We start from the raw sequence: 12,268 nt of genomic DNA on the forward strand, positions 1-12,268 counted from the left end.
CTCTGGTCCTGACCTCGTGTGTCCTCCCTGCAGGACTTCTCTTATGACGACCACAAGTTGGAGTTTAACGTGGACGCCCCCAACGGGGTGGTGATGGAGGGCTACCTGTTCAAGAGGGCCAGCAACGCCTTCAAGACCTGGAACAGGTGAGGCCTGGACCCAAAGCACCACTACACACACTACACACACTACCCACACTACACACACACTACACACACACACACTACACAGCAGCAGAGTCAGTGAACTGCTGGACTGACAGGACACAAAGTCAGCGAAGCATTCAATGTTAACGCTCCTTGTGTTGTGGGGTGGATGTTACCATGGTAACTGCCTGCCTCTCCTCAGGCGCTGGTTCTCCATACAGAGCAGCCAGCTGGTCTACCAGAAGAAGCTCAAGGTAACCTCTGATTTTAGGTTCAATGACACAAACTCACCTCCAGGAGGAAACTCTGGGAAAGAGCAGGTTGAGTTTGTTGTGACATCATTCTGAGTCTTTAGAGGAGAGGAATGGTAGCTGCATGAGGAAGATGAGCCTGAAGGGTTAAAGGTCAAACTGTGTGTGTGTGTGTGTGTGTGTGTGTGTGTGTGTGTGTGTGTGTGTGTGTGTGTGTGTGTGTGTGTGTGTGTGTGTGTCTCCTCTCTGCAATCACAGGACTCTCTGACGGTGGTGGTGGAGGACTTGAGGCTGTGCTCAGTCAAACCCTGTGAGGACAACGAGAGGAGGTTCTGCTTCGAGGTGGTTTCACCCACCAAGTGAGTGTGTGTGTGTGTGTGTGTGTGTGTGTGTGTGTGTGTGTGTGTGTGTGTGTGTGTTCCTGAAAGGCAAACTAACCCTCTCTAACTGTTGCTTCTCACATATTGTTACAATATTGACGACATCATTTGTATTTACTTAACCAGCTAATTAGCATGTAGCATGTAGCTTGCTAGCAGCAAACGGCTGTGTGCTACATGTCGGTCTCTCCCCTCAGGAGCTGCATGCTGCAGGCGGAGTCTGAGAAGCTGCGGCAGGCCTGGATCCAGGCGGTGCAGGCCAGCATCGCCTCCGCCTACAAAGACATCGCCGACAACTACTACATCGAGGTGACAACACACACACGAGGACTCACACACAGGAACACACACACATAGAGGAGCACACACACAGGAGCACACACAGGCGCACACACACACACACACACACACACAGGAGCACACACACACACACACACACAGGAGCACACACACACACACACACACACACACAGGAGCACACACACACACACACACACACACACACGGGGTTCTCAGCTCCCGGCCAGCAGCTGAGTCTCTGTCTCTGGTTCCTCCCCCTCCTCCTCCTCTTCTTCCTCTTCGTCCTCCTCCTCCCCCTCCTCCTCGTCCGTCTCTTCCCCCTCCTCCTCCTCCTCCTCTTCATCCTCCTCCTGCTCCTCCTCCAACTTCTCCTCCTCCTCCTCTTCTTCCTCCTCCTCCCCCTCCTGCTCCTCTTCATCCTGCTCTTGCTCCTCCTCCTCTTCCTCCTCTTCCTCCTCCTCCTGCTCTTCCTCCTCCTCCACTTCCTCCCTCCTCCTCCTCCTCCTCCTCCTCCTCTTCCTCCTCCTCCTCTTCCTCCTGCTCCTCCTCTTCCTTCTCCTCCACTTCCTCCCTCCTCCTCCTCCTCATCTTCCTCCTCCTCCTGCAGCGTCTGGACCGGACGGCCTCGCCCTCCACCAGCAGCATCGACTCGGCCAGCGAGCCCAGGGAGCGGGCGGAGCGGGTGGAGAAGCTGCGTGGCGGCGTGGACGGCCTCCTCCTGCGGGTGCAGAGCCTGCCGGGCAACGAGCTGTGCTGCGACTGCGGCCAGGCGGCGCCCTGCTGGGCCTCCATCAACCTGGGAGTGCTGCTCTGCATCGAGTGCTCGGGGATCCACAGGTGATGGAGCACGAGCAGGAAGCAGGTTCACTGCACAGCACCCTGCTGTCCACGGGGGGGGGGGGGTACACCCTCCAGCACATGCGTGTCTGAACACCCCTCCAGCACATACGTGTCTGAACGCCCCTCCAGCACATGCGTGTCTGAACGCCCCTCCAGCACATGCGTGTCTGAACGCCCCTCCAGCACATACGTGTCTGAACGCCCCTCCAGCACATGCGTGTCTGAACACCCCTCCAGCACATACGTGTCTGAACGCCCCTCCAGCACATACGTGTCTGAACGCCCCTCCAGCACATACGTGTCTGAACGCCCCTCCAGCACATACGTGTCTGAATGCCCCTCCAGCACATACGTGTCTGAACGCCCCTCCAGCACATACGTGTCTGAACGCCCCTCCAGCACATACGTGTCTGAATGCCCCTCCAGCACATACGTGTCTGAACGCCCTTCCAGCACATACGTGTCTGAACACCCCTCCAGCACATACATGTCTGAACGCCCCTCCAGCACATACGTGTCTGAACGCCCCTCCAGCACATACGTGTCTGAACGCCCCTCCAGCACATACGTGTCTGAATGCCCCTCCAGCACATACGTGTCTGAACGCCCTTCCAGCACATACGTGTCTGAACACCCCTCCAGCACATACATGTCTGAACGCCCCTCCAGCACATACGTGTCTGAACGCCCCTCCAGCACATACGTGTCTGAACGCCCCTCCAGCACATACGTGTCTGAACGCCCCTCCAGCACATACGTGTCTGAACGCTCTGCTTACACTTTGTACCTGTGCATGAACGTGTGTCCTAACATGTGCTCTGGTCTCCCTGCAGGAGTTTAGGGGTGCACTGCTCTAAAGTCCGCTCCCTGACGTTGGACTCCTGGGAGCCAGAGTTACTGAAGGTGCAGCTCCGCTCTGCCGGCTCACATCCATCTTTTCTTTGTGCTCTGCAAAACATGTTGAACTCTGGTCTTCCTGTTTCTGTTCCCTCTGGCCCTCCTGACTGGTGCAGCTGATGTGTGAAGTGGGGAACACTGTGATCAACCGAATCTATGAGGGAGCCTGTGAGGAGCGCGGGGTGAAGAAACCCGGACCGTCCAGCTCGAGGTCAGCCTGTGACTCTGTGTGGAGAGGAGCATCATTGCGTCATGCAGCCTCGTGGTGTGGCTCAGCTGAATGATCTGCAGACGTCATGAGTGTGTGACGTGGTGGGTGTGCGGCCGTCTCCCTGCAGGCAGGAGAAAGAGGCCTGGATCAAGTGGAAGTACGTGGAGAAGCGCTTCCTGAAGAAGATGAGTGGCAGCGAGGCTCTGGTGGAGGGCGAGAGGAAGACCCGGCCCTGGACCGTGAAGAAGTGCCGGAGACACCACAGCTCTGCTCGGGCGCCCCACAAGGCCCGGAGGAAATACCACCGCTACGAGCCGGGCAGCGCCGCACCGGCTAACCTGTCAGCAGGTCAGTGAAGAGACTCGAGGCCATGACAGAGACTATGAGAACAGAACCTATGAGAACAGAGACCATGAGAAAAGAGACCATGAGAACAGAACCTATGAGAACAGAGACCATGAGAACAGAACCTATGAGAACAGAGACTGTGAGAACAGAACCTATGAGAACAGAACCTATGAGAACAGAGACTGTGAGAACAGAACCTATGAGAAAAGAGACCATGAGAACAGAACCTATGAGAACAGAGACCATGAGAAAAGAGACCATGAGAACAGAACCTATGAGAACAGAGACCATGAGAACAGAACCTATGGGAACAGAGACTGTGAGAACAGAACCTTTGAGAACAGAACCTATGAGAACAGAACCTATGAGAACAGAACCTATGAGAACAGAGACCATGAGAACAGAACCTATGGGAACAGAGACTATGAGAACAGAACCTATGAGAACAGAGACTATGAGAACAGAACCTATGAGAACAGAGACTGTGAGAACAGAACCTATGAGAACAGAACCTATGAGAACAGAACCTATGAGAACAGAGTCTACAAACAGCGCTCAGCTCTCGTTGTCATGTTTTGTGTCGTTACAGCCGCTGCAGCAAAGTTCCGCCGGGATTCCTTGTTCTGTCCAGATGAGCTGGACTCACTGTTCTCCTACTTCGACACCGGATCTGGTCCTCGCAGTAAGTCCACCACACAGCCAGCGCATGCAGGAGTACTGTGCATGGTCAGGAGGAAGAGGAGTACTGTGCATGGTCAGGAGGAAGAGTGTTGTGCATGGTCAGGATGAAGAGGAGTGTTGTGCATGGTCAGGATGAAGAGGAGTGTTGTGCATGGTCAGGATGAAGAGGAGTGTTGTGCATGGTCAGGAGGAAGAGGAGTACTGTGCATGGTCAGGAGGAAGAAGAGGAGTGTTGTGCATGGTCAGGATGAAGAGGAGTGTTGTGCATGGTCAGGAGGAAGAAGAGGAGTGTTGTGCATGGTCAGGAGGAAGAGGAGTACTGTGCATGGTCAGGAGGAAGAAGAGGAGTGTTGTGCATGGACAGGATGAAGAGGAGTGTTGTGCATGGACAGGATGAAGAGGAGTGTTGTGCATGGTCAGGAGGAAGAGGAGTGTTGTGCATGGTCAGGAGGAAGAAGAGGAGTGTTGTTCATGGTCAGGATGAAGAGGAGTGTTGTGCATGGACAGGATGAAGAGGAGTGTTGTGCATGGTCAGGAGGAAGAGGAGTACTGTGCATGGTCAGGAGGAAGAAGAGGAGTGTTGTTCATGGTCAGGAGGAAGAAGAGGAGTGTTGTTCATGGTCAGGATGAAGAGGAGTGTTGTGCATGGTCAGGAGGAAGAAGAGGAGTGTTGTTCATGGACAGGATGAAGAGGAGTGTTGTGCATGGTCAGGAGGAAGAAGAGGAGTGTTGTTCATGGACAGGATGAAGAGGAGTGTTGTGCATGGTCAGGAGGAAGAAGAGGAGTGTTGTTCATGGACAGGATGAAGAGGAGTGTTGTGCATGGACAGGATGAAGAGGAGTACTGTGCATGGTCAGGAGGAAGAAGAGGAGTGTTGTTCATGGACAGGAAGAAGAGGAGTGTTGTGCATGGTCAGGAGGAAGAAGAGGAGTGTTGTGCATGGTCAGGAGGAAGAGGAGTGTTGTGCATGGTCAGGAGGAAGAGGAGTGTTGTGCATGGTCAGGAGGAAGAGGAGTGTTGTGCATGGTCAGGAGGAAGAGGAGTGTTGTGCATGGTCAGGAGGAAGAGGAGTGTTGTGCATGGTCAGGAGGAAGAGGAGTGTTGTGCATGGTCAGGAGGAAGAAGAGGAGTGTTGTGCATGGACAGGATGATGAAGAGTTCCTCACTGTTCCACAAACTCACACACTCAGAGCGTTCATGATTGTGAGACTCAGTGAGTTGTGCGTCCCGCCAGCGGTGTGTGTGTGTGTGTGTGTGTGCGTGTGAGCAGCAGCGTGTGTGTGTGTGTGTGTGTGTGTGTGTGTGAGCAGCAGCGTGTGTGTGTGTGTGTGTGTGTGTGTGTGAGCAGCAGCGTGTGTGTGTGTGTGTGTGTGTGTGTGAGCAGCAGCGTGTGTGTGTGTGTGTGTGTGTGTGTGTGTGTGTGTGAGCAGCAGCGTGTGTGTGTGTGTGTGTGAGCAGCAGCGTGTGTGTGTGTGTGTGTGTGTGTGTGTGTGTGTGTGTGTGTGTGTGTGTGTGTGTGTGAGCAGCAGCGTGTGTGTGTGTGTGTGTGTGTGTGTGTGTGTGTGTGTGCAGCAGCGTGTGTGTGTGTGTGTGTGTGTGTGTGTGTGTGTGTGTGTGTGTGTGTGTGTGTGTGTGTGTGTGTGTGTGTGTGCAGCAGCGTGTGTGTGTGTGTGTGTGTGTGTGTGTGTGTGTGTGTGTGTGTGTGTGTGTGTGTGTGTGTGTGTGTGTGTGTGTGTGTGTGTGTGTGTGTGTGTGCAGCAGCGTGTGTGTGTGTGTGTGTGTGTGTGTGTGTGTGTGTGTGTGTGTGTGTGTGTGTGTGTGTGTGTGCTCTGCAGTGACTGACGTGTCCCTGGCTTGGCGCTGCTCGGCCCTGCAGGTCTCAGCAGCGACAGCGGCCTGGGAGGCAGCACGGACGGCAGCACGGACATCCTGGTGTTCGGCTCGGTGGTGGGCAGCGTCACAGAAGAAGGTTTGTGCGTTTCTGTTGTTGAATGCTGCCCGAATGTGTTCAACACAACAGCTGAAGCAGAAACGCTGCTCTCCTCCCTCAGAGGAGTCGGAGGAGTCCTCCAGCGGCGAGGTGGAGATCGAGCAGGAGGTGTCGTCAGACCCCGAAGACCCTCGGGAGCTCCACCCCGGGGCGCTGCTGCACCGCTCCTCCCGCCTGCACAACCTGCCGCTCATGGCCGAGGCGCTGGCGCACGGCGCCGACGTGCACGCCGCCGGCGAGGAGGAGGGCCGGACGCCGCTCATCCAGGCCGTGGCCGGGGTGAGAGACGACACGGCGAACACGTGGGAGGGTTCACTGGAAGACGTCGACTGACTCGTGTCATCCACTTCATTAGCTTTTTATTGTTAGGATCATTTATTATTCTGGAGATTGTCTGGGTTCAACATTCAACATGGATAACCTGCTGAAGGACACACACATTATCACAGGAGCATAAACACAGCCATAAAGATCCACCGCCGTGAGCCATTAGAGGTCTCCTCCCACGACTTTGAACCTGACCTCCTGAAGAGAAACTAGAGGAGTGCAGAGCGCCAGCACGAGCACGGGCAGGGGCGCGAGCACGAGCGCGAGCACGAGCACGAGCACGAGCACGAACACGAGCACGAGCACGAACCACAAACACGAGCACGAGCACGAGCACGAGCACGAGCACGAACACGAACACGAGCACGAGCACGAACACAAACACGAGCACGAGCACGAGCACGAGCACGAGCACGAGCACGAGCACGAACACGGGCACGAACACGGGCGCGAGCACGAGCACGAACACGAGCACGGGCACGAACACGAGCACGGGCACGAACACGGGCGCGAGCACGAGCACGAACACAAACACGGGCGCGAGCACAAGCGCGAACGCGAGCGCGAACGCACGAGCACGAACACGAGCACGAGCACAAGCACGAGCACGAGCACGAGCACGAGCACGAGCACGAGCACAAACACGAGCACAAACACGAGCACGAGCACGAGCACGAACACAAACACGAGCACGAGCACGAACACGAGCACAAACACGAGCACGAGCACGAGCACGAGCACGAACACGAGCACGAGCGCGAGCACGAGCACGAGCACAAACACGAGCACGAACACGAGCACGAGCACGAGCACGAGCACGAGCACAAACACGAGCACAAACACGAGCACGAGCACGAGCACGAGCACGAACACGAGCACGAGCGCGAGCACGAGCACGAGCACAAACACGAGCACGAGCACGAACACGAGCACGAGCACGAGCACGAGCACAAACACGAGCACGAGCACGAGCACGAGCACGAGCACGAACACGAGCACGAGCGTGAGCACGAGCACAAACACGGGCACGGGCGCGAGCACGAGCACAAACACGGGCGCGAGCACAATCGCGAGCACGAACACGAGCGCGGGCACGAGCGCGGGCGCGAGCGCGAGCACGAACACGAGCACGAGCACGAACACGAGCGCGAACACGGGCGCGAGCACAAGCGCGAACGCGAGCGCGACCGCGAGCGCGAGCACAAGCGCGAGCACAAGCGCGAGCGTGAATGCGCGAGCGCGAGCACGAGCGCGAGCATGAGCGCGAGCACGAGCGTGAGCACGAGCACAAACACGAGCGTGAGCACGAGCACAAACACGAGCACAAGCACGAGCGCGAACACGAGCGCGAGCGTGAGCACGAGCACAAACACGAGCGTGAGCACGAGCACAAACACGAGCGCGAGCACGAACACGAGCGCGAGCGCGAGCACGAGCACAAACACGAGCACAAGCACGAGCGCGAACACGAGCGCGAGCACGAGCGTGAGCACGAGCACAAGCACGAACACGAGCGCGAGCACGTACGCGAGCACGAGCGCGAGCACGAACGCGAGCACGAGCGCAAGCACAAGCACAAACACGAGCAAAAGCACGAGCGTGAGCACGAGCGCGAGCACGAGCGCGAGCACGAGCGTGAGCACGAGCGCGAGCGCGTGTTGTCTGAATGTTGAAAGCAGAGCTCATGCACAGCTTCCTGTCTGCAGGGCTCTCTGATCGCCTGTGAGTTCCTGCTGCAGAACGGAGCTGATGTCAACCAGCGGGACATGAGAGGGCGCGGCCCGCTGCACCACGCCACCGACCTGGGACACACGGGGTGAACCTATGACCTTTATTGACCTCTAAAGTAGAGCATACGAGGGAGACAGCCGTAAACAGAAGCTCTGTGATTGGCATGAGTCTTGTAAAGTCTTGTCTGACTAAATATTGATCCATAAGGAGCCAATGAGATGGAGTCTGTACCTGGAGACTAAAGACAAGCAGAGGATAAGAAAAGATGAAATGTTGCATTGAACTCTGCATCATCTGCTCTCCTCTCTCTGTTCCACATGTCATGGTGACATCATCTCTAACGTTCCTCTCTCTCGTTCTCTGACATCATCTCTAACGTTCCTCTCTCTCGTCCTCTGTCATGGTGACATCATCTCTAACGTTCCTCCCTCTCGTCCTCTGTCATGGTGACATCATCTCTAACGTTCCTCTCTCTCGTCCTGTGTCATGGTGACATCATCTCTAACGTTCCTCTCTCTCGTCCTCTGACATGGTGACATCATCTCTAACGTTCCTCTCTCTCGTCCTCTGTCATGGTGACATCATCTCTAACGTTCCTCTCTCTGTTCCACATGTCATGGTGACATCATCTCTAACGTTCCTCCCTCTCGTCCTCTGTCATGGTGACATCATCTCTAACGTTCCTCTCTCTCGTCCTCTGTCATGGTGACATCATCTCTAACGTTCCTCTCTCTCGTCCTCTGACATGGTGACATCATCTCTAACGTTCCTCCCTCTCGTCCTCTGTCATGGTGACATCATCTCTAACGTTCCTCTCTCTGTTCCACATGTCATGGTGACATCATCTCTAACGTTCCTCCCTCTCGTCCTCTGACATCATCTCTAACGTTCCTCTCTCTCGTCCTCTGACATCATCTCTAACGTTCCTCTCTCTCGTCCTCTGTCATGGTGACATCATCTCTAACGTTCCTCTCTCTCGTCCTCTGACATGGTGACATCATCTCTAACGTTCCTCTCTCTCGTCCTCTGACATGGTGACATCATCTCTAACGTTCCTCTCTCTCGTCCTCTGTCATGGTGACATCATCTCTAACGTTCCTCTCTCTCGTCCTCTGACATGGTGACATCATCTCTAACGTTCCTCCCTCTCGTCCTCTGTCATGGTGACATCATCTCTAACGTTCCTCCCTCTCGTCCTCTGTCATGGTGACATCATCTCTAACGTTCCTCTCTCTCGTCCTCTGTCATGGTGACATCATCTCTAACGTTCCTCCCTCTCGTCCTCTGACATGGTGACATCATCTCTAACGTTCCTCTCTCTCGTCCTCTGTCATGGTGACATCATCTCTAACGTTCCTCTCTCTCGTCCTGTGTCATGGTGACATCATCTCTAACGTTCCTCTCTCTCGTCCTCTGACATGGTGACATCATCTCTAACGTTCCTCTCTCTCGTCCTCTGACATGGTGACATCATCTCTAACGTTCCTCCCTCTCGTCCTCTGTCATGGTGACATCATCTCTAACGTTCCTCTCTCTGTTCCACATGTCATGGTGACATCATCTCTAACGTTCCTCCCTCTCGTCCTCTGTCATGGTGACATCATCTCTAACGTTCCTCTCTCTCGTCCTCTGTCATGGTGACATCATCTCTAACGTTCCTCCCTCTCGTCCTCTGTCATGGTGACATCATCTCTAACGTTCCTCTCTCTCGTCCTCTGACATGGTGACATCATCTCTAACGTTCCTCCCTCTCGTCCTCTGTCATGGTGACATCATCTCTAACGTTCCTCTCTCTGTTCCACATGTCATGGTGACATCATCTCTAACGTTCCTCCCTCTCGTCCTCTGACATCATCTCTAACGTTCCTCTCTCTCGTCCTCTGACATCATCTCTAACGTTCCTCTCTCTCGTCCTCTGTCATGGTGACATCATCTCTAACGTTCCTCTCTCTCGTCCTCTGACATGGTGACATCATCTCTAACGTTCCTCTCTCTCGTCCTCTGACATGGTGACATCATCTCTAACGTTCCTCTCTCTCGTCCTCTGTCATGGTGACATCATCTCTAACGTTCCTCTCTCTCGTCCTCTGACATGGTGACATCATCTCTAACGTTCCTCCCTCTCGTCCTCTGTCACGGTGACATCATCTCTAACGTTCCTCCCTCTCGTCCTCTGTCATGGTGACATCATCTCTAACGTTCCTCTCTCTCGTCCTCTGTCATGGTGACATCATCTCTAACGTTCCTCCCTCTCGTCCTCTGACATGGTGACATCATCTCTAACGTTCCTCTCTCTCGTCCTCTGTCATGGTGACATCATCTCTAACGTTCCTCTCTCTCGTCCTCTGTCATGGTGACATCATCTCTAACGTTCCTCTCTCTCGTGCTGGTTCTGAGCAGTCAGGTGTGTCTGTTCCTGAAGAGAGGTGCGTCTCAGACGGAGGTGGACGAGCAGGGTCACGACCCCCTCAGCATCGCCGTCCAGGCCGCCAACGCCGACATCGTCACCCTGTGAGTGATGCTCACGGAGAGCTGCTTCATGTCCGTCCGTCAGAGTAATGATTAAGTCTGATGGTTTTGTCCACTCGCGCTTCAGACTGCTGTGAATATTCTAGAAGAGATAACACAAACTAATATTCACTTAAAGTCTTCCTGAGTTCATGAAGCTTCACTCCTAAAGATCTCAACTCTCTCTGGCGTCCTGTCGTCCGCCTCCTGTGACCTGCTGCTCTGCGTTTCCTCCTCCAGGCTGCGTCTCGCACGGATGAACGAGGAGATGCGGGAGGCCGAGGCGCCGCTGGGGCAACCAGGTCAATACCACAGCAGCAGCCCCACCGAGCAGCAGTACAGGAAGTGCATCCAGGAGTTCATCTGCCTCACCATAGACGAGGGCTAGAGCTCGCTGTGTGCAGGGGAGGCTGCTCGCTCGCTGGCTCGCTCTCTGTGTCCCTCGCCCGCTCTCCCTCTCTCTCTCTCTGGTGTAGATGAAGTGTTTCCTGGCCGCTGCTCTCCAGTCTGTTGCTCATGACCTTGACCTCTTGACCTCTTGACCACTGGAGCATCATGGGGGTGTTGCGTCACAGGGAGACCCCTGATGGACCTGTTTACCTCCCGTCACCAGTTTTCACCACAGCTCTGTTTCTGCTGGCCATGACTCGCTAACAGCCACGCTACGCTAACCATGTGACGCTCACAGTAACAAGACCTCCACCGTGGTCGACTGAACCCAGCTGACACTACATCTCTCTGACCTCCAACTAACTCATCTCTTCTCCAGCGGAGATGTACATGTCACTGTTCTCAAGTTTTATGTCTAATCTACGAGCGATGTGCTGTTGCATGAGATGAACTGTGTCTGATCAGTAGAACAGAGTTAGCTGCTGCAGGAGAGAGAGAGAGAGAGAGAGAGAGAGAGAGAGAGAGAGAGAGAGAGAGAGAGAGAGAGAGAGAGAGAGAGAGAGAGAGAGAGGGAGAGAGAGAGAGAGAGAGAGAGAGAGAGAGAGAGAGAGACAGAGAGAGAGAGGAGCATGTGTCAAAGGATCCTGAGAGATTCAAATAATATGATATTAAATGTAAAGGAAAAAAGAAACTGTGCACTTTTCCATCTACAGTATTCTGTGTTTTGTATTGTTTTACATTGTTCTTGTACCTGCTGTTCGCTTGTTCTCCAGAGGAACAGTTCCCTCCTGGTGTGTTCATGTTCTCCAGAGGAACAGTTCCCTCCTGGTGTGTTCATGTTCTCCAGAGGAACAGTTCCCTCCTGGTGTGTTCATGTTCTCCAGAGGAACAGTTCCCTCCTGGTGTGTTCATGTTCTCCAGAGGAACAGTTCCTGGTGTGTTCATGTTCTCCAGAGGAACAGTTCCCTCCTGGTGTGTTCATGTTCTCCAGAGGAACAGTTCCTGGTGTGTTCATGTTCTCCAGAGGAACAGTTCCCTCCTGGTGTGTTCATGTTCTCCAGAGGAACAGTTCCCTCCTGGTGTGTTCATGTTCTCCAGAGGAACAGTTCCTGGTGTGTTCATGTTCTCCAGAGGAACTCTTTCCTGGCTGCAGGTTTGTCTGCGTTGACGTTAATGATTGTCAGATTAAACTGAATTAATAACAGGAAGTCGTTAGCTTAGCGTGTATTAGCACTCATAAAAGACATATTTTCATTTCATTCCCGCT

The 12,268-nt window shown here is 54.3% G+C and overlaps 1 protein-coding gene across 1 annotated transcript in view; it reads left to right on the forward strand.

The window, feature by feature from the left end:
• Positions 1 to 11,038, forward strand: part of LOC137801684 (arf-GAP with coiled-coil, ANK repeat and PH domain-containing protein 3-like) — a 39,768-nt gene extending 28,730 nt beyond the window's left edge. Inside the window, exons 11-24 of the mRNA XM_068599032.1 lie at positions 34 to 146; positions 349 to 400; positions 656 to 756; positions 975 to 1,086; positions 1,685 to 1,914; positions 2,751 to 2,820; positions 2,931 to 3,025; positions 3,153 to 3,373; positions 3,963 to 4,055; positions 5,932 to 6,024; positions 6,107 to 6,324; positions 8,079 to 8,188; positions 10,504 to 10,614; positions 10,852 to 11,038. Of these exons, the coding sequence (XP_068455133.1) occupies positions 34 to 146; positions 349 to 400; positions 656 to 756; positions 975 to 1,086; positions 1,685 to 1,914; positions 2,751 to 2,820; positions 2,931 to 3,025; positions 3,153 to 3,373; positions 3,963 to 4,055; positions 5,932 to 6,024; positions 6,107 to 6,324; positions 8,079 to 8,188; positions 10,504 to 10,614; positions 10,852 to 10,999 (1,767 nt within the window). The 3' untranslated portion in view covers positions 11,000 to 11,038. The remainder of the gene's footprint in view (positions 1 to 33; positions 147 to 348; positions 401 to 655; positions 757 to 974; positions 1,087 to 1,684; positions 1,915 to 2,750; positions 2,821 to 2,930; positions 3,026 to 3,152; positions 3,374 to 3,962; positions 4,056 to 5,931; positions 6,025 to 6,106; positions 6,325 to 8,078; positions 8,189 to 10,503; positions 10,615 to 10,851) is intronic.
• The last annotated feature ends 1,230 nt before the right edge of the window (positions 11,039 to 12,268 follow it).

The sequence above is a fragment of the Clinocottus analis genome, unplaced genomic scaffold (genome assembly GCF_023055335.1).
Source record: "Clinocottus analis isolate CAN_PGR_092001 unplaced genomic scaffold, fCliAna1.0.p SCAF_42, whole genome shotgun sequence".
NCBI classification, from domain to species: domain Eukaryota; kingdom Metazoa; phylum Chordata; class Actinopteri; order Perciformes; family Cottidae; genus Clinocottus; species Clinocottus analis.